We start from the raw sequence: 20,824 nt of genomic DNA on the forward strand, positions 1-20,824 counted from the left end.
CGTAGAAACTTTGGTGATGCAAAAACGAGAGACCACAAGTGTAGCTGGTTTATGATAATCTGGGAATGTGTGGCCCAGGAAACATTCTGGTTGGTCTCAGGGAATGTAAAATAGTTAGGGAGACTTCTTAAACGGTATTGAGTGAAGAAGCGGCAAATGTGTTGAATGAGCAACTAATGAGCATTGAGACTGGAGAGCCTGACAAGTTTGATTAAATTATCTTATATCTTTCAGTCTAATTCGGCTATTTAGTTACTTTTGCTCTTCAGCAGAAGCACGCATTTTGTGAGTAGTCAGGACTAACTGTCCTCTTCAAGGTTAGCTGGAATTTAGCCCGAAAGGATTTCAAAAATGTGATTGGTTGACAATAGGCCTGTGACATTGGCCTCCTTCTCGTCTTGCGCTCCGCTAATATTAGATCTCAACAATAATTGGACAAGTGTTAATCATTAGTACCACATCCTTTTATATGCTATATATATATATATATATATATATATATATACTTTATATAATGTTTACACTACTCATCTCATATGTATATACTGTACTCTATACCATCTACTGCATCTTGCCTATGCCGTTCGGCCATCGCTCATCCATATATTTATATGTACATATTCTTAATCATTCCTTTACACTTGTGTGTATAAGGTAGTTGTGAAATTGTTAGTTTACTTGTTAGATATAACTGCACGGTCGGAACTAGAAGCACAAGCATTTCGCTACACTTGCATTAACATCTGCTAACCATGTGTATGTGACCAATAAGATTTGATTTGATTTGACACGCAGGTGGGGTGGCTGCTGCCAGTGATCTTCTTACTAAAAACAAAACTTCAAAGGCTGGAAGCATCTTGCCAAATGTGCCTACCACTTATCAGAGCCATTCAGAACGGTCTCCAAAAGTGCTTTGGAGAAATGATGGAGTAGCCACAGCTTATTGCTGCTGAAATCCTTCTGCCAAAGTTCAAGACGTCTTGGACTGACAAAGCTGATGTCATCACAGCCGGTATGATTTCTTTACTCCGAATGGTTTTAACCTCATTGTCCATTAATGATATATTTTTGTCTTTGAGTCTTTTCTTTAGTTGTTTTTTGTTATGATTTTATTTTTTTTCATTATTTAAGTTGCAATACAGATGCTGAACAATAACCTTTGCATATAACTGAACTCAGCAAAAAAAGAAACGTTATCTCACTGTCAACAGCGTTTATTTTCAGCAAACTTAACATGTGTAAATATTTGTATGAACATAACAAGATTCAACAACTGAGACATAAACTGAACAAGTTCCACAGACACGTGACTAACATAAATTGAATAATGTGTCCCTGAACAAAGGGGGGGTGAAAATCAAAAGTAACAGTCAGTACCTCAGACCTTGTATATTCCAGGATGAGATAGTAAAAGCTTTGTGTTCCATAGTGTCTAGTGTTGCCATTTGTGTGGTTTAGGCCCGGACCATTAGGTGTGAGCAGAGCATGCTGGGCGTTTGGTGCATGCCTCTTGGGTCGCAGGATGGGGCTTGGGTAGGGTGTCTTAGTGGAGGTTGGACCTGTTGCTCTACTCAAGGTCTGGGCATGTGCAGCTGCCATGTTGAGGTCCTTGCTGTAGGGGCGGGGGACATGGGCGGGGGCAGAAGGGCAATAGGTCTGATCTGGGGGGGCCTATATAGGGTGTGGCCAAGGTCTCAGCTCACACACACATTCTGTGTTTTTCTTTCTCTGTCTCTCCCTCTCTCTCTCTGACACACACACACACACACACACAGACACACACACACACACACACACACACACACACACACACACACACACACACACACACACACACACACACACACACACACACACACACACACACACACACACACAGTTATGTTCTTCTATCCTTGTGGGGACCTAAACTTGATTTCTTTAACCCCTAATTCTATCCCTAACCCTTACCATAACCATTGCCTTTACCTTTACCATAACCCTAACTTAAAAAAAAAAACTACTAGGGAGTATATACCCACTAGAGACACAGTATGTACCCACTAGAGACACAGTATAGACCTACTAGAGACACATTATAGACCCACTAGAGACACAGTATAGACTTACTAGAGACACAGTATAGACCCACTAGAGACACAGTATAGACCTACTAGAGACACAGTATATTTCAGTCAGAGAGTATAGACCCACTAGAGAGACAGTATAGACTTACTAGAGAGACAGTATAAACCTACTAGAGACACAGTATATACCCACTAGAGACACAGTATAGACCCACTAGAGACACAGTATAGACTTACTAGAGACACAGTATAGACCCACTAGAGACACAGTATATTTCAGTCAGAGAGTATAGACCCACTAGAGAGACAGTATAGACCTACTAGAGAGACAGTATAAACCTACTAGAGACACAGTATAGACCTACTAGAGAGACAGTATAAACCTACTAGAGACACAGTATAGACCTACTAGAGACACAGTATAGACCTACTAGAGAGACAGTATAGACCTACTAGAGACACAGTGTAGACCTACTAGAGACACAGTATGTACCCACTAGAGAGACAGTATAGACCTACTAGAGAGACAGTATAAACCTACTAGAGACACAGTATAGACCTACTCGAGAGACAGTATAGACCTACTCGAGAGACAGTATAGACCTACTAGAGAGACAGTATAAACCTACTAGAGACACAGTATAGACTTACTAGATACACAGTATAGACCTACTCGAGACATAGTATAGACCTACTCGAGACACAGTATAGACCTACTAGAGACACAGTGTAGACCTACTGGAGACACAGTATAGACCCACTAGAGAGACAGTATAGACTTACTAGATACACAGTATAGACCCACTAGAGACACAGTATAGACCTACTAGAGACACAGTATATTTCAGTCAGAGAGTATAGACCCACTAGAGAGACAGTATAAACCTACTAGAGAAACAGTATAGACCTACTAGAGAGACAGTATAGACCCACTAGAGACACAGTATAGACCTACTAGAGAGACAGTATAGACCTACTAGAGACACAGTATAGACCTACTAGAGACACAATATAGACCCACTAGAGACACAGTATAGACCTACTAGAGAGACAGTATAGACCTACTAGAGAGACAGTATATACCTACTAGAGACACAATATAGACCCACTAGAGACACAGTATAGACCTACTAGAAAGACAGTATAGACCTACTAGAGACACAGTATAGACCTACTGGATTTCGTGATTGCGATCTTGTCTCATCGCTGCAACAGCAGAATGGGCTCAGGATAGGCGAAGGTCGAGTCATGCATTCTCTGAAACATGACTCGCCAAACTGTGCTCCTTAACATCCGCCTACATAACCTGGAAGCCAGCTGCACCAATGTGTCGGGGGAAACACCTTTCAACTGACGACCAAAGTCAGCCTGCATGCGCCCAGCCCGCCAGATGGCATCGCTAGAGCGGGATTAGCCAAGTAAATCCCCCCCGGCCAAACCCTCCCCTAACCCAGACGATGCTGGACCAAACCCTCCCCTAACCCGGACGATGCTGGGGCAATTGTGCACCGGCCTATGGGACTCCTGGCCGGTTGTGACACAACCTGGGTTCGATCCCAGGCTGTTGCCTTAGGCATCCTGAGTGGTGCAGCGGTCTATCGTAACCCTAACCTTAAACCAATTCTAACCCTAATTGGAACGGGGGAAATGTCCCCACGGGGGATAATTTTCCATGTTTAACTATCCCTGGATACAAGAACCCCCCCCCCCCACACACACACTCTCTCTTACTTCCTCTCTCTCTCTATCTCTCTCTCTCTCCCCACACTCCCCTGTTTCATTCTGGTCCAGTCATTGGATAGCGGTGCCTTAAAGCATCAGGATTCCTTCTATCCCTCTCTGTCTGTCTCTAGGGGTCGTCAGTCTGCTGTCGGCCCCTCAGAAGTGGTGAGCTTCAGAGATTACTACTCCTGATCCCCCATGTCTTGGAGATATTTTTAAAGATGATGTTAGACCTGTGAAATACTAAGCTGAGAGTAAGACTTTGATTTGGATGTAGTAAGAAAAGAAACCCAATGCTTAAACGAGGTGGTTTGACGAGCGACTCATTGACCAATAACAGCTGTCTTAACACTACAAGTATATCATATTCTAAAATGCCAAAGGCTACTTTTTAATTAGTAATTTATTATTATTATTTTTTACATAGGCCTACATTTCCCCACTGTTTCTTTGTCCCAAATGTATCCTCTGTCGTTTATCATGTACACGACTAGCAGTCTTGCGTTCCTCTGGGATTGTGGTTTGGATCAGTTGAACTCAGTTCCACAGAGTTGATGAGCGAGATGTGAGTGAGTGAGAGAGAGAAGCCATGATCATGTAATGGGTGGAAGGGTGGAACACAGAGTTGCAGACCACTGGGATGTCGCCTCACTCCAGAGCTATTTCCTGTGGACAAGCTGTTTTGACAAATATGGGCTGCTCTGAGTGTAGACTCTCCATGGCAACCATCCAAGAGGACAGCCTACATAGAGCATGGTAAAATCAAATGCATTTTGAGTAAAACTATGATAGATATTGACATCAACAAGAGGCAGAGCAGAAGTGGTCAATATGGGGTTGAGACTGGCATATCTAGTATTGGTATTTGGTTCATCAAAATATTAGAAGGGTTCAATGAAAATCCTGTATTTAAGGTTGATATATACTTCAAAGTGCACAAGACTTCACTCTCATATCTTACTCTCACTTCGATAAGGTCAGGTCAGTTGATGTGATCATGTCGCAGTAAAAAAAATGTGGCAGTGGTGTTTGCACCAAAGAAGAGTAGTAAACAATGGCTGTTTAATACAAACAGATAGTTCTAAGAACTCTCGCCTGTCCAAGAACAGCTCATATTTCTGGTAGCTACAGTACTGGCTGTTGTCTTTGTCCTTTCTCTCTTCTCTGGCCACTCTCTCAGACAGATAAAGAGGGAGCCCCAGCCTGGCTTTGTCTGTTGGTTTCAAAGCCTAAACGACTGTCTGTCACATTCTTTTATCTGAGACTGGAGGTGAGGGATTCAGGCTTGCGTCCCAAAATGGCACTTTATTCCCTACACAGTGCACTACTTTTGACCAGAGCACCTATGTACCTTGGCCAAAAGTAGTGCACTATATAGGGGATAGGGTGCCATTTTGGATGCATCCTCACTACGGCTTCTCCTGTCAACCTTCTCTTTGTCCTCTGCTGCCCAGGGGTGGCTGCATCCCTCCACTAACATAAGATTGACGATGCATAAAGACATTTGATCTAACAAAAGATTGCCACTGTATCTGACAGACACATTCAAACAAGCCACATGTACTACCACAACTACAGCAAATAAAAGGTATTTGGTATTATTATCCATGTCTCGGCAATCATCCAAAAACAATAATTACACTCAAAGGTGATGAGAACTCATGAGGGTTGGGATGAGTAAATACTATGTAAATAATGAATGATCAGTGCAAGGAATTAAAATGTATTGGCTGGCATAGCCGTGATTGTGAAACACTTCAGTATTATTTTATCTCACCTAATCGCATCTGTTCTGCCCTTGAAAGCCAAGCATTCATTTTTGCTAATTGCTTTCCTGGGAGCTTGCTTACCTTTATTTGACTATGCAAGTCAGTTAAGAACAAATTCTTATTTACAATGACGGCATACCGCAGACAAACCCAAACCCGGACGACGCTGGGTACTCCCTATGGGGCTTCCAATCACGGAATGGAATTGAACCAGGGTCTGTAGTGACGCCTCTAGCACTGAGATGCAGTGCCTTAGACCGCTGCACCACTCTGGAGCCTCTTAGAGCTTATTCATTTACAATTCATGACATCTGTCGTGATAAGCATACTAATAGATACGCCTGTACAAAGTGCTGTTTTTGGAGTGTCAATAATCTGAAACAATGTTATGGTGTCCTATTCAAAGTATTGGGTGGATTGACCTGGAATTTCTGGGAATTTGTGACAATGGAGAATATACTGATCCTGTGGTGTCAAAAGACACCATATACAGTGCCTTGCGAAAGTATTCGGCCCCCTTAAATTTTGCGACCTTTTGCCACATTTCAGGCTTCAAACAAAGATATAAAACTGTATTTTTTTGTGAAAAATCAACAACAAGTGGGACACAATCATGAAGTGGAACGACATTTATTGGATATTTCAAACTTTTTTAACAAATCAAAAACTGAAAAATTGGGCGTGCAAAATTATTCAGCCCCCTTAAGTTAATACTTTGTAGCGCCACCTTTTGCTGCGATTACAGCTGTAAGTCGCTTGGGGTATGTCTCTATCAGTTTTGCACATCGAGAGACTGACATTTTTTCCCATTCCTCCAGCTCGAGCTCAGTGAGGTTGGATGGAGAGCATTTGTGAACAGCAGTTTTCAGTTCTTTCCACAGATTCTCGATTGGATTCAAGTCTGGACTTTGACTTGGCCATTCTAACACCTGGATATGTTTATTTTTGAACCATTCCATTGTAGATTTTGCTTTATGTTTTGGATCATTGTCTTGTTGGAAGACAAATCTCCGTCCCAGTCTCAGGTCTTTTGCAGACTCCATCAGGTTCTCTTCCAGAATGGTCCTGTATTTGGCTCCATCCATCTTCCCATCAATTTTAACCATCTTCCCTGTCCCTGCTGAAGAAAAGCAGGCCCAAACCATGATGCTGCCACCACCATGTTTGACAGTGGGGATGGTGTGTTCAGTGTGATGAGCTGTGTTGCTTTTACGCCAAACATAACGTTTTGCATTGTTGCCAAAAAGTTCAATTTTGGTTTCATCTGACCAGAGCACCTTTTTCCACGTTTGGTGTGTCTCCCAGGTGGCTTGTGGCAAACTTTAAATGACACTTTTTATGGATATCTTTAAGAAATGGCTTTCTTCTTGCCACTCTTCCATAAAGGCCAGATTTGTGCAATATACGACTGATTGTTGTCCTATGGACAGAGTCTCCCACCTCAGCTGTAGATCTCTGCAGTTCATCCAGAGTGATCATGGGCCTCTTGGCTGCATCTCTGATCAGTCTTCTCCTTGTATGAGCTGAAAGTTTAGAGGGACGGTCAGGTCTTGGTAGATTTGCAGTGGTCTGATACTCCTTCCATTTCAATATTATCGCTTGCACAGTGCTCCTTGGGATGTTTAAAGCTTGGGAAATCTTTTTGTATCCAAATCCGGCTTTAAACTTCTTCACAACAGTATCTCGGACCTGCCTGGTGTGTTCCTTGTTCTTCATGATGCTCTCTGCGCTTTTAACGGACCTCTGAGACTATCACAGTGCAGGTGCATTTATACGGAGACTTGATTACACACAGGTGGATTGTATTTATCATCATTAGTCATTTAGGTCAACATTGGATCATTCAGAGATCCTCACTGAACTTCTGCACTGAAAGTAAAGGGGCTGAATAATTTTGCACGCCCAATTTTTCAGTTTTTGATTTGTTAAAAAAGTTTGAAATATCCAATAAATGTCGTTCCACTTCATGATTGTGTCCCACTTGTTGTTGATTCTTCACAAAAAAAATACAGTTTTATATCTTTATGTTTGAAGCCTGAAATGTGGCAAAAGGTCGCAAAGTTCAATGGGGCCGAATACTTTCGCAAGGCACTGTATATCTGATTGGAAACAACAGATGCACTAAGTGGAACTATGATCCATGACAACAAACACAATATACCGTTATCTGATAACTTTATTAACAAGTTAAAAAAAGACAATGAATTACAATATTTACAGAATATCCAGAGATCAAATGGAATACAATTGTAAACAATCATTCTAGGCCCACCTTTAGGAATCAGATTTTCACAGGAGAAAAGGCAAAATGGAGAATCTAAAGTAGTAAAACTATAGAGAACAGTCTGAAGAGAGGAGAGAAACGTAATGAAGACAAACTAAATATATATATTATATATATATAATATATATATTACACACACACATACAAGTATCCAGTGTGTTATGACGAGCAGGGATTAAATTGGGAGGTGGGAGGAAGGGGTGTGACCAACAACCAATAGTCCCACCACCTTCAGGGTACAGTGACAGTTCAATAGATTTATATGAAAAATTTACCAATTTTGTGGGACAGAGAGACAGGACAGTTTCATCACCTTACAAAATCCATATTTAACCCCTGGTTTTAAGTGGAGCGGCTGCCACTTTAAAAGCTTATTTCCTCAAACAAACATTTCTCTAACGGGTTAATGTTTAAAAAGCTAGGCTAGTCCTTTAAAAGGAAAATAGGACAAGGGGTAAAAGACTCAGCACCCCCCCCCCCCCCCCCCCGTTGTTTTTAAGGTACAAAAAAATAACCGATATTTCTTATCAACCAGACGTTGTACAACAGCTTATTATTAACATCTTGATTTGGGAGTCTGAAAAACACTCCAAAAGGTTTTTATCTTTACATGTTTTGTTTTATTTGTTTAATTTGAGACCAACACCTAAAGGAAAAAGGTTAAAGTATCCTTTCTGAAACACCACAGTTTCAAACACTTAACAAGCAGTTTGTTTTCTCTATACACGGCTGCATGTCACATACGTACATGCAGGACACCCTATAGGGGAACTGGATTCTATCAGAGCCATATATACATTAATACTGTATATATATATATATGTCTCTGGGTTCTTCCCCCTATGCAACAATGGTTCTTTACCCAGGAAAGACATTTGTAGCAAACATAGCCAGCTAAATATTTTGGTACCAATAATTGTTTTTTTTTCTCTGTCATTTTGATGGCTCAAATGAGTTATACCAATAACTGTCAATCACTTTGTATTGTATAATTTTTTTTGTATTGGTTCCAACCAACCACTGTTGGAAAGAAAACATTTGTTTTGATGAAGCTTGAAATAATTGCTATTCATAATTCTAATAAGGCTTTGGGGTATTTGAGCAGCAACTTCTAACATATACAATCTCTGCCTTGTTTGTCAAAACAGCCTAGTCTAAAAAGAAGCATACAGAAGAGCAGGCTCTCCTAGTTATCTCCATCAACAATGACATAATCATAGAATACAGCACAAATGCACTGGAGAACATTAGTTAAACACCCCAGTGTTCTACTTTCACATTGCTGGTCAGTCACATTTAAAATCATTTTTCTTTAGCATACAAGTTGGTTGTCTTTCAAATGCTGTCACAATTCTCTATTGATGAGGTGAATTAGCTGCTTACGTCATGCTATTTTCCCCACATTATTCCCTCTATTGTCTTCTGACGTTGAAGATATATATATATATATATATATATATATATATATATATATATATCACCAGAGTACAGTGTAGCTCGCTATCGATAGACAAAATAGCAAGGGAACTTAACCAATTAAGTCAAGCTGCTGGTTATCATGTTGTGGGAACACGGTTGCGTCAGTTCACTTTCAGATGTCAAAATCTCAACTGTCAGAAGTTGAACTATAGACAATAAATGCAGTTATAAAGAGTGGAAGTGATGGGAATGCCTAAGGCTGAAGGCATCACATCATATTCAAGGAAACATATTAGGGCAAAAGCCAAGACAATATTCTAAAAGTTGGATATATACTATAGATAAATAAGGTGCAACTATTCCTCAATGAATTATTCTACTTGATTTACACAATGCTAAACAAAAATGACTGTAAAGTTATCATTCGGGTCAAATCACAGAAATGTTCTACTGTTTTACAGCTAGTATAGATGGGTGAAGAGTGACACGTTGAGAAGGCATATCTAGGATCAGGTCCACATAATCGTCTTCATTATGATCTAAAAGGCTAAACTGACCCTAGATCAGCACTCCTACTCAGAGACACTTGAATACAGGCACAGGTCAAGAAGAGTCATCTCTCATATACTGTCCGTCTCTCAACATCATGAAACCGACGGCAGTCAGCTGCTCACAGTATATCGTCCTCCACTGTCCGTGTCCCCATAACGGGCTCAAACCAGCGACCATCCTCCTTGACAACGTACCGGCCGATTGAGCTATACAAAAGGATCCAATTGGATGGCTCCATCGACAACATTTCAAGCTAGCTGTGGAGTGACCTTACGGCACATTCTTAACTCTGTGACAACGACAACACTAGACGATGGGATTATTAGGATACGGAAATGAGGATCTGGATGGTAGCAGTGAGGTTAAAGGTGGGTCAGGGATTAAATGGGGGTCAGTGAGCTGAATGTGTGACACCATACAGTAGGACGTTAAAGGGGGGTCAGTTAAATGTGTTATCCCATACAGTAGGAGGTTAAATGGGGGTCAGTTAAATGTGTTATCCCATACAGTAGGAGGTTAAATGGGGGTCGAGGTGAAGGGGGATCAGGAGGAGGTTAAAGGGGGATCAGGGAGCAGTAGGAGGTTAAAGGGGGATCAGGGAGCAGTAGGAGGTTAAAGGGTGATCAGGGAGCAGTAGGAGGTTAAAGGGGGATCAGGGAGCAGTAGGAGGTTAAAGGGTGATCAGGGAGCAGTAGGAGGTTAAAGGGTGATCAGGGAGCAGTAGGAGGTTAAAGGGGGATCAGGGAGCAGGAGGAGGTTAAAGGGGGATCAGGGAGCAGTAGGAGGTTAAAGGGGGATCAGGGAGCAGGAGGAGGTTAAAGGGGGTCAGGGAGCAGTAGGAGGTTAAAGGGGGTCAGGGAGCAGTAGGAGGTTAAAGGGGGATCAGTAGGAGGTAAAGGGGGATCAGGGAGCAGTAGGAGGTTAAAGGGGGATCAGGGAGCAGTAGGAGGTTAAAGGTGGGGTCAGGGAGCAGTAGGAGGTTAAAGGGGGTCAGGGAGCAGTAGGAGGTTAAAGGGGGTCAGGGAGCAGTAGGAGGTTAAAAGGGGGATCAGGGAGCAGTAGGAGGTTAAAGGGGGATCAGTAGGAGGTAAGGGGGGATCAGGGAGCAGTAGGAGGTTAAAGGGGGATCAGGGAGCAGTAGGAGGTTAAAGGTGGGGTCAGTAGGAGGTAAAGGGGGATCAGGGAGCAGTAGGAGGTTAAAGGGGGATCAGGGAGCAGTAGGAGGTTAAAGGTGGGGTCAGTAGGAGGTAAAGGGGGATCAGGGAGCAGTAGGAGGTTAAAGGGGGATCAGGGAGCAGTAGGAGGTTAAAGGTGGGGTCAGTAGGAGGTAAAGGGGGATCAGGGAGAAGTAGGTTAAAGGTTGGGTCATAGAGTAGGTTATATATCTTTAAAGAACCCCTTGTTTGGAACTTCCATGGTGTCAAAGGTGCTTTGATACATACAGTGCCTTCAGAAAGAATTCACACCTCTTGACTATTTCCCACATCTTGTTGTGTTACAGCCTGAATTTAAAATGGATTAAATGTAGATTTGTTTGTCAATTGCCGACACACAATACCGAATAATGTCAAAGTGGAATTACAGTACCAGTCAAAAGTTTGGACACACCTACTCATTCAAGGGTTTTTCTTTATTTTTTACTATTTTCTACATTGTAGAATAATAGTGAAAACATCAAAACTATGGAAATGACACATGGAATCATGTAGTAACCAAAAAAAGTGTTAAACAAATCAAAATACATTTTATATTTGAGATTCTTCAAAGTAGCCACCATTTGCCTTGAAGACAGCGTTGCACACTCTTGGCATTCTCTCAACTAGCTTCATGAGGTAGTCACCTGGAATGCAATTCAATTAACAGGTGTGCCTTGTTAAAAGTTATTATTAGGTATTTAAAAGGTATTTCATTCCTTCTTAATGCGTTTGAACCAATCAGTTGTGTTGTGACAAGGTAGGGGTGGTATACAGAAGATAGCCCTATTTGGTAAAAGACCAAGTCCATATTATGGCAAGACCACCTTAAATAAGAGAAATGACAGTCCATCTTTACTTTAAGACATAAAGGTCAGTCAATTCAGAAAATGTCAAGAACTTTGAAAGTTTCTTCAAGTGCAGTCGCAAAAACCATCAAACGCTATGATGAAACTGGCTCATGAGGACTACCACAGGAATGGAAGACCCAGAGTTACCTCTGCTGCAGAAGATAAGTTCATTAGAGTTACCAGCCTCAGAAATTGCAGCCCAAATATATGCGCTTAGTGGGACTATCATTTGTTTTTCAACAGGACAATGACCCAAAACACACCTCCGTGATGTGTAATGGCTATTTGACCAAGAAGGAGAGTGATGGAGTGCTGCATCAGATGACGTGGCCTCCACAATCACCCGACCTCAACCAAATTGAGATGATTTGAGATGAGTTGGACCAAAGAGTGAAGTAAAAGCAGGGGGTGATTGTGGAGGCCACGTCATCTGATGCAGCACTCCATCACTCTCTTTCTTGGTCAAATAGCCATTACACATCTTGGAGGTGTGTTTTGGGTCATTGTCCTGTGCTCAGTATATGTGGGAACTCCTTCAAGACTGTTGGAAAAGCATTGCAGGTGAAGCTGGTTGAGAGAATGCCAAGAGTGTGCAAATCTGTAATCAATGCAAAGGGTGGCTTTGAAGAATCTAAAACATATTTTGATTTGATTAACAGTTTTTTGGTTACTACATGATTCCATATGTATTATTTCCATAGTTTTGATGTTTTCACTATTATTCTACAATGTAGAAAATAGTAAAAATAAAGAAAAACCCTTGAATGAGTAGGTGTGTCCAAACTTTTGACTGGTACTGCACGTTGTTAGAAATTATTTGAAATGAATAAAAAATGTCAAGCTGAAATGTCTCGAGTCAACAAGTATTCAACCCCTTTGTTATGGCAAGCATAAATAGGTTCATGTTACATAATATGTGGTATGGACTCACTCTAGTGCAATAATAGTGAATCATAGTAAAAAAACATGATTTTTGAATAACTACCTCATCTATGTACCCCACACATACATATCTGTAAGGTCCCTCAGTTGAGCAGTGAATTTCAAACACAGATTCAACCAATGCCTCGCATAAAAGGGCACCTAATAGTAGTTGGGTAAAAAAAAGCAGACATTGAATATCCCTTTGAGCATGGTGAAGTTATTAATTACACTAATTACACCCAGTCACTACAAAGATAGAAGCGTCCTTCCTAACTCAGTTGCCGGAGAGGAAGGAAATCGCTCAGGGATTTCACCATGAGGCCAATGGTGACTTTAAAACAGTTACAGTGTTTAATGGCTGTGATAGGAGAAAACTGAGGATGGATCAACAACATGGTAGTTACTCCACAATATTAACATAATTTACAGAGGGCAAAGAAGGAAGCCTGTACAGAATAAAAATAATCAAAAACATGCATCCTGTTTGCAATAAGGCACTAAAGTAAAAAAGCAAAAAATGTGGCAAAAAAAAAAAAAAAAACATTTTTTGTCCTAAATATAAAGTGTTATGTTTGAGGCAAATCCAATACAACACATTACTGAGTACCACTCTGAGTACCACTATTTTCAAGTATAGTGGTGTCTGCATCATGCTCTGGGTATGCTTGTAATTGTTAAGGACTGGGGAGTTTTTCAGGATAAAAAATAAATGGAATGGTGCTAAGCACTGGCAAAACCTTGTTCAGTTTGCTTTCCACCAGATACTGGGAGATGAATTCACCTTTCAGCAGGACAATAACCTAAAACAAAAAGCCCCATCTAGACTGGAGTTGCTTACCAAGAAGACTGTGAATGTTCCCGAGTGGCCTAGTTACAGTTTTGACTTAAATCTACCTAAAACTTTATGGAAAGACCTGAAAAGGGTTGTTTAGCAATGAACAACAACCACTTTGACAGAGCTTGAATGATTTTGAAAATGATAATGGGCAGATGTTGTACAATCCAGGTGTGGAAAGCTCTTAGAGACTTACCCAGAAAGTCTGTACTCGCTGCCAAAGATGCTTGTATCTCCAACAAATTGACTCAGGGGTGTAAATACTTACGGAAATGAGATATTTCTATATTTAATTTTCAATACATTTTCAAAAAAATCTAAAAAACATGTTTTCACTTTGTCATTATTGGGTATTGTGTGTAGATGGGTGAGAAAAAAAACATATTTAATACATTTTGAATTCAGGATGTAACAACCAAATGTGGAATAAATCAAAGGGTATAAATACTTTCTGAAGGCACTGTATAGGCTTCAAAATTGAATTCTCCAATTTCAAACATGTTTTGGGGAAATGTCACCCATTCTTTCTTTAAACAAAATAAATATCTTAGTTCAGTAGACGTGAACTAGGACTTAACCTGTGGAAACTGACGATTTGACCTGAATGTATGCTTTACAGTACCATTCACTATTGGTTACCAATATATTAACATCTATTCTATGGGACCAGTGACTAATTTTAAAGTTTAGCCATTTACATTTTTTGGGATGTAACACAAACGGTGATGTATATAAACCCTGGATTGCTGATGCTATGTATTGGCCAATGAGAGGCTTTGAAGCCACCGGTCGGCCATATTGGCACTCCACAGAAGAAGCAGTCCATAGAAATTAATGGAATTCTACAGTATTAAAATATAATGATTCAAGGTCAAAATTAAATCTATTTAAGTATTTTTGTTGCTGTAGTAGGGAAAGTAACATTAGCACTTTCAAAACATTATACTTTAATGAAAATGTTTTTATATATATATATTTTTTCACATTTTATTTTTATGTTTAGCTCACATAATATAATAACAAAAATATGCATTAACATGTCTGTAATATACTGAACAGAAATATAAATGCAACATGTAAAGTGTTGGTCCCGTGTTTCATGAACTGATATAAATTATATGTTCCAAATGCACAAAAGCTTTTTCTCAGATTTTTTTTTACATCCCTGTTAGTGAGCATTTCTCCTTTGCCAAGATAAACCATCCACTTGACAGGTGTGGCATATCAAGAAGCTGATTAAACAGCATGATCATTACAGGTGCACCTTGTACTGGGGACAATAAAAGGCCACTCTAAAAATGTGCAGTGTTGTTACATAACACAATGCCACAGATGTCTCAAGTTTTGAGGGAGTGTGCAATTGGCATGCTGTCTGCGGGAATGTCGACCAGAGCTTTTGCCAGAGGTCCACCAGAGCTGTTGCCAGAGACTTTTATGTTAATTTCTCTACCATAAGATGCCTACAAGGTTATTTTATAGAATTTGGCAGTACATCCAACCAGTCTCACAACCGCAGACCACGTGTAACCACGCCAGCCCAGGACCTCCACATCTGGCTTCTTTACCTGCGGCAGCATCTGAGACCAGCCAACTGGACAGCTAATGAAACAGGAGTATTTCTGTCTGTAATAAAGACATTTTGTTGTGAAAAACTCATTCTGATTGGCTGGGCCTGACTCGCCAGTGGGTGGCGCAGGCTCCCAAGTGGTTGGGCCCTGCCCAGTCGTGAAATCCATAGATTAGGGCCTAATTTATTTATTTAAAATGACTGATTTCCTTATCTGAAGTGTAACTCAGTACAATCGTTGAAATTGTTGCATGTTGCATTTATATTTTTGTTCAGTATAGAATAAACATGGCAAAAACAAATGTAGACTTTATAAATGCATTTCTATAGCTTCCAAAATATTTTTTCAACCGTGGGGGAGTTCCAAGATGGAGGCGCGGTGGCTTCAACACAATGGTGGGGGAGAGCCAAGATGGAGGTACGGCGGCTTCAAAACAGCGCTCCCTGTCAGTCATCTAGTGTATATATAAATCATTGAACACAACCTATTGTTTCCAATATGTTACACTTAAAAGCTAACAATGCTCCAAAAGGTGACAATTCCTTTGACTTAGTTTTTTATGTTTACATCTTTTTTTTTTTGCAGCCTATTTTTGATACCCAACCCAACATCAATATCCATACAACCTAATGTTATGGTCTCTAGCACAGTGACTACAATGTTAGGCCACAGTTCTCTTCTCTTCCATCTCTTCCTATAGGTCATTTTTGGTCTCAAGTATTTCTTTGTCTTCCTCATTCTGATTTTTACTACTCTGTGATAGGTCAGAGGCATATCCTCTCTCCACCTCCATGCCGTTGCTGGATAGGTCCATCCCTCTATCGGTCATTGTCACGACATCCAACGAGCCAATAAGAAGCTGAGCTGAGGTTTCTATTGCTGGAGTGGTGCTAGTGTCTGTTGTTCTGCTGTTGGTAACAGTCCTGCATGGGGATGAGAGGGTGAAAGGTCAGTGTCCATCACCATAGGAACATACTGGGGGAAAACATGCCGAAGGAAGAGGCTGAGAGGGAGGGAAAGAAGTAGGAATGGAGAGAGAGACGGGAGAGAGATGGGACAGGGAAAGGAGAAGAGAGGGATGCAAGATCTTAGTAAACAAAATTACGTTGAAAATATGTATTTTAGACATCTAGTTGCTGAATCAAAGTTGAAAATATGTATTTTCCGGACTTTGAAAATACATATTATACAGGGCATTGAAATCGGGTGCATTTCAGGTGCGGAATGAAAGGTGAAAATACCAATTATACAGGGCATTGAAATCGGGTGCATTTCAGGTGCGGAATGAAAGGTGAAAATACCAATTATACAGGGCATTGAAATCGGGTGCATTTCAGGTGCGGAATGAAAGGTGAAAATACCAATTATACAGGGCATTGAAATCGGGTGCATTTCAGGTGCGGAATGAAAGGTGAAAATACCAATTATACAGGGCATTGAAATCGGGTGCATTTCAGGTGCGGAATGAAAGGTGAAAATACCAATTATACAGGGCATTGAAATCGGGTGCATTTCAGATGCGGAATGAAAGGTGAAAATACCAATTATACAGGGCATTGAAATCGGGTGCATTTCAGATGCGGAATGAAAGGTGAAAATACCAATTATACAGGGCATTGAAATCGGGTGCATTTCAGATGCGGAATGAAAGGTGAAAATACCAATTATACAGGGCATTGAAATCGGGTGCATTTCAGATGCGGAATGAAAGGTGAAAATACCAATTATACAGGGCATTGAAATCGGGTGCATTTCAGGTGCGGAATGAAAGGTGAAAATACCAATTATACAGGGCATTGAAATCGGGTGCATTTCAGATGCGGAATGAAAGGTGAAAATACCAATTATACAGGGCATTGAAATCGGGTGCATTTCAGATGCGGAATGAAAGGTGAAAATACCAATTATACAGGGCATTGAAATCGGGTGCATTTCAGATGCGGAATGAAAGGTGAAAATACCAATTATACAGGGCATTGAAATCGGGTGCATTTCAGATGCGGAATGAAAGGTGAAAATACCAATTATACAGGGCATTGAAATCGGGTGCATTTCAGATGCGGAATGAAAGGTGAAAATACCAATTATACAGGGCATTGAAATCGGGTGCATTTCAGATGCGGAATGAAAGGTGAAAATACCAATTATACAGGGCATTGAAATCGGGTGCATTTCAGATGCGGAATGAAAGGTGAAAATACCAATTATACAGGGCATTGAAATCGGGTGCATTTCAGATGCGGAATGAAAGGTGAAAATACCAATTATACAGGGCATTGAAATCGGGTGCATTTCAGGTGCGGAATGAAAGGTGAAAATACCAATTATACAGGGCATTGAAATCGGGTGCATTTCAGATGCGGAATGAAAGGTGAAAATACCAATTATACAGGGCATTGAAATCGGGTGCATTTCAGATGCGGAATGAAAGGTGAAAATACCAATTATACAGGGCATTGAAATCGGGTGCATTTCAGATGCGGAATGAAAGGTGAAAATACCAATTATACAGGGCATTGAAATCGGGTGCATTTCAGGTGCGGAATGAAAGGTGAAAATACCAATTATACAGGGCATTGAAATCGGGTGCATTTCAGATGCGGAATGAAAGGTGAAAATACCAATTATACAGGGCATTGAAATCGGGTGCATTTCAGGTGCGGAATGAAAGGTGAAAATACCAATTATACAGGGCATTGAAATCGGGTGCATTTCAGATGCGGAATGAAAGGTGAAAATACCAATTATACAGGGCATTGAAATCGGGTGCATTTCAGATGCGGAATGAAAGGTGAAAATACCAATTATACAGGGCATTGAAATCGGGTGCATTTCAGATGCGGAATGAAAGGTGAAAATACCAATTATACAGGGCATTGAAATCGGGTGCATTTCAGGTGCGGAATGAAAGGTGAAAATACCAAATTATACAGGGCATTGAAATCGGGTGCATTTCAGATGCGGAATGAAAGGTGAAAATACATATTTCCCGGACGTTGAAAAGGCTTCAATTACAGACATTGAAAAGACGTTAAAATACTTATTTTTTCAGTCATTGATTCTATGGCCAACTTTCATATGCATATACACTACCGTTCAAACGTTTGGGGTCACTTAGAAATCTACTTGTTTTTGAAAGAAAATAACCTTTTTTGTCCATTAAAATAACATCAAATTGATCTGAAATACAGTGTAGACATTGTTAATGTTGTAAATGACTATTGTAGCTGTAAACGGCTGATTTGTAATGGAATATCTACATAGGCGTACAGAGGCCCATTATCAGCAAACATCTCTCCTGTGTTCCAATGGCACGTTGTGTTAGCTAATCCAAGTTTAGCATTTTAAAAGGCTAATTGATCATTAGAAAACCCTTTTGCAATTATGTTAGCACAGCTGAAAACTGTTGTTCTGATTAAAGAAGCAATAAAACAAACCTTCTTTAGACTAGATGAGTCTCTGGAGCATCAGCATTTGTGGGTTCGATACAGGCTCAAAATGGCCAGAAACAAATAACTTTCTTCTGAAACTCGTCAGTCTATTCTTGTTCTGAGAAATGAAGGCTATTCCATGTGAGAAATTGCCAAGAAACTGAAGATCTCGTACAAGGTTGTGTACTACTCCCTTCACAGAACAGCACAAACTGGCTCTAACCAGAATAGAAAGATGATTGGGAGGCCCCGGTGCACAACTGAGCAAGAGGACAAATACATTAGTGTCTAGTTTGAGAAACAGACGCCTCACAAGTCCTCAACTGGCAGCTTCATTAAATATTACCCGCAAAACACCAGTCTCAACGTCAACAGTGAAGAGGCGACTCCGGGATGCTGACCTTCTAGGCAGAGTTCCTCTGTCCAGTCTCAACGTCAACAGTGAAGAGGCGACTCCGGGATGCTGACCTTCTAGGCAGAGTTCCTCTGTCCAGTCTCAACGTCAACAGTGAAGAGGCGACTCCGGGATGCTGACCTTCTAGGCAGAGTTCCTCTGTCCAGTCTCAACGTCAACAGTGAAGAGGCGACTCCGGGATGCTGACCTTCTAGGCAGAGTTCCTCTGTCCAGTCTCAACGTCAACAGTGAAGAGGCGACTCCGGGATGCTGACCTTCTAGGCAGAGTTCCTCTGTCCAGTCTCAACGTCAACAGTGAAGAGGCGACTCAGGGATGCTGACCTTCTAGGCAGAGTTCCTCTGTCCAGTCTCAACGTCAACAGTGAAGAGGCGACTCCGGGATGCTGGCCTTCTAGGCAGAGTTCCTCTGTCCAGTCTCAACGTCAACAGTGAAGAGGCGACTCCGGGATGCTGACCTTCTAGGCAGAGTTCCTCTGTCCAGTCTCAACGTCAACAGTGAAGAGGCGACTCAGGGATGCTGACCTTCTAGGCAGAGTTCCTCTGTCCAGTCTCAACGTCAACAGTGAAGAGGCGACTCCGGGATGCTGACCTTCTAGGCAGAGTTCCTCTGTCCAGTGTCTGTGTTCTTCTGCCCATCTTTTCTTTTTATTGGGCAGTCTGAGATATGGCTTTTTCTTTGCAACTCTGCAAAGAACTCAGACACTGTGTTTTCTGATCAATTTGATGTTATTTTAAAATGGACAAAAATGTTGCTTTTCTTTCAAAAACAAGGACATTTTTCAGTGACCCCAAACGTTTGAACGGTAGTGTACATTCTCAATGAAGTATGCATTATATCACAATATTTTTCATTTCAAGCCTCTTTATTATATGAAAAAGGAACTCAAGATTACAACATAATATTTATTCTGTCACATGCACTTATTTATGTGAGCTTTTTCAAAAGCTTTAAAATGTGCTATTCTTGCTATGACTCTGATATTTTGTGGTTTATCTACTTAAGTTGAATGCACTGACTGTAAGTCGCTCTGGTTAAGAGCGTCTGCTGAATGACCAAAATGTAAATGTAAAAACAAACACTTGCAAAGCATGCCGGGTATTATTCTAATATGAGCCCCGCCCCAAACAAGTACACATTTGGTCAGTATCTGTACAGTACAGAAGAGTACAGAAGAGTGCAGTACAGTAGAGTTTAATTCAATAGAGTAGAGTACATTAAGAGTAAAGTAGGGTACAATACAGTAGAGAGGGTGGGGTGAGTTGAACCAAATGGGTAAGTTGAGCCACCCTTGTTTCTAGGAAACCATACATAAAATGAATAAGGTCATCCTTTCATTTAGTCTGTGAAGGAAGAAACCACATGGAAAAATTGGTAAGCAAGTTGCGTAAAAAAAACAAACATTTTTTTTACAAAGTCAAATGAATTTATTGTGTTAGAGGTTTTGTGATGCTTGTATCGAAACCAAATTAGATAATGTAAAGATTGTTCTATACATCAGTTGGTATCTATATAAGCTTCAATATAAGGTCATAAAATTAGCATGAAAGTGCTTCATTGTAGCTGTGGGCTAATAGTCAAAATGTTGAGCCAATGGCCATGGGGTAAGTTGAGCCAATGGCCATGGGGTAAGTTGAGCCAATGGCCATGGGGTAAGTTGAGCCAATGGCCATGGGGTAAGTTGAGCCAATGGCCATGGGGTAAGTTGAGCCAATGGCCATGGGGTAAGTTGAGCCAATGGCCATGGGGTAAGTTGAGCCAATGGCCATGGGGTAAGTTGAGCCAATGGCCATGGGG

General features: G+C 40.9%; 1 protein-coding gene across 4 annotated transcripts in view; it reads right to left on the minus strand.

Moving 5' to 3' along the window:
* Positions 1-13,108: 13,108 nt before the first annotated feature.
* LOC139422717 (zinc finger protein 462-like) overlaps positions 13,109-20,824 on the minus strand; it is a 74,095-nt gene continuing 66,379 nt past the window's right edge. For 2 of the 4 annotated variants that reach the window (XM_071174023.1, XM_071174022.1), the window contains exon 13: positions 14,766-16,106. In XM_071174023.1, the coding sequence (XP_071030124.1) occupies positions 15,878-16,106 (229 nt within the window). In that variant the 3' untranslated portion in view covers positions 14,766-15,877. Of the gene's footprint in view, positions 16,107-20,824 lie in introns of all 4 variants that reach the window. The other 2 variants (XM_071174025.1, XM_071174024.1) reach the window with 2 other exon arrangements.

This window comes from Oncorhynchus clarkii, chromosome 12 (assembly GCF_045791955.1).
Source record: "Oncorhynchus clarkii lewisi isolate Uvic-CL-2024 chromosome 12, UVic_Ocla_1.0, whole genome shotgun sequence".
In the NCBI taxonomy this organism is placed as follows: domain Eukaryota; kingdom Metazoa; phylum Chordata; class Actinopteri; order Salmoniformes; family Salmonidae; genus Oncorhynchus; species Oncorhynchus clarkii.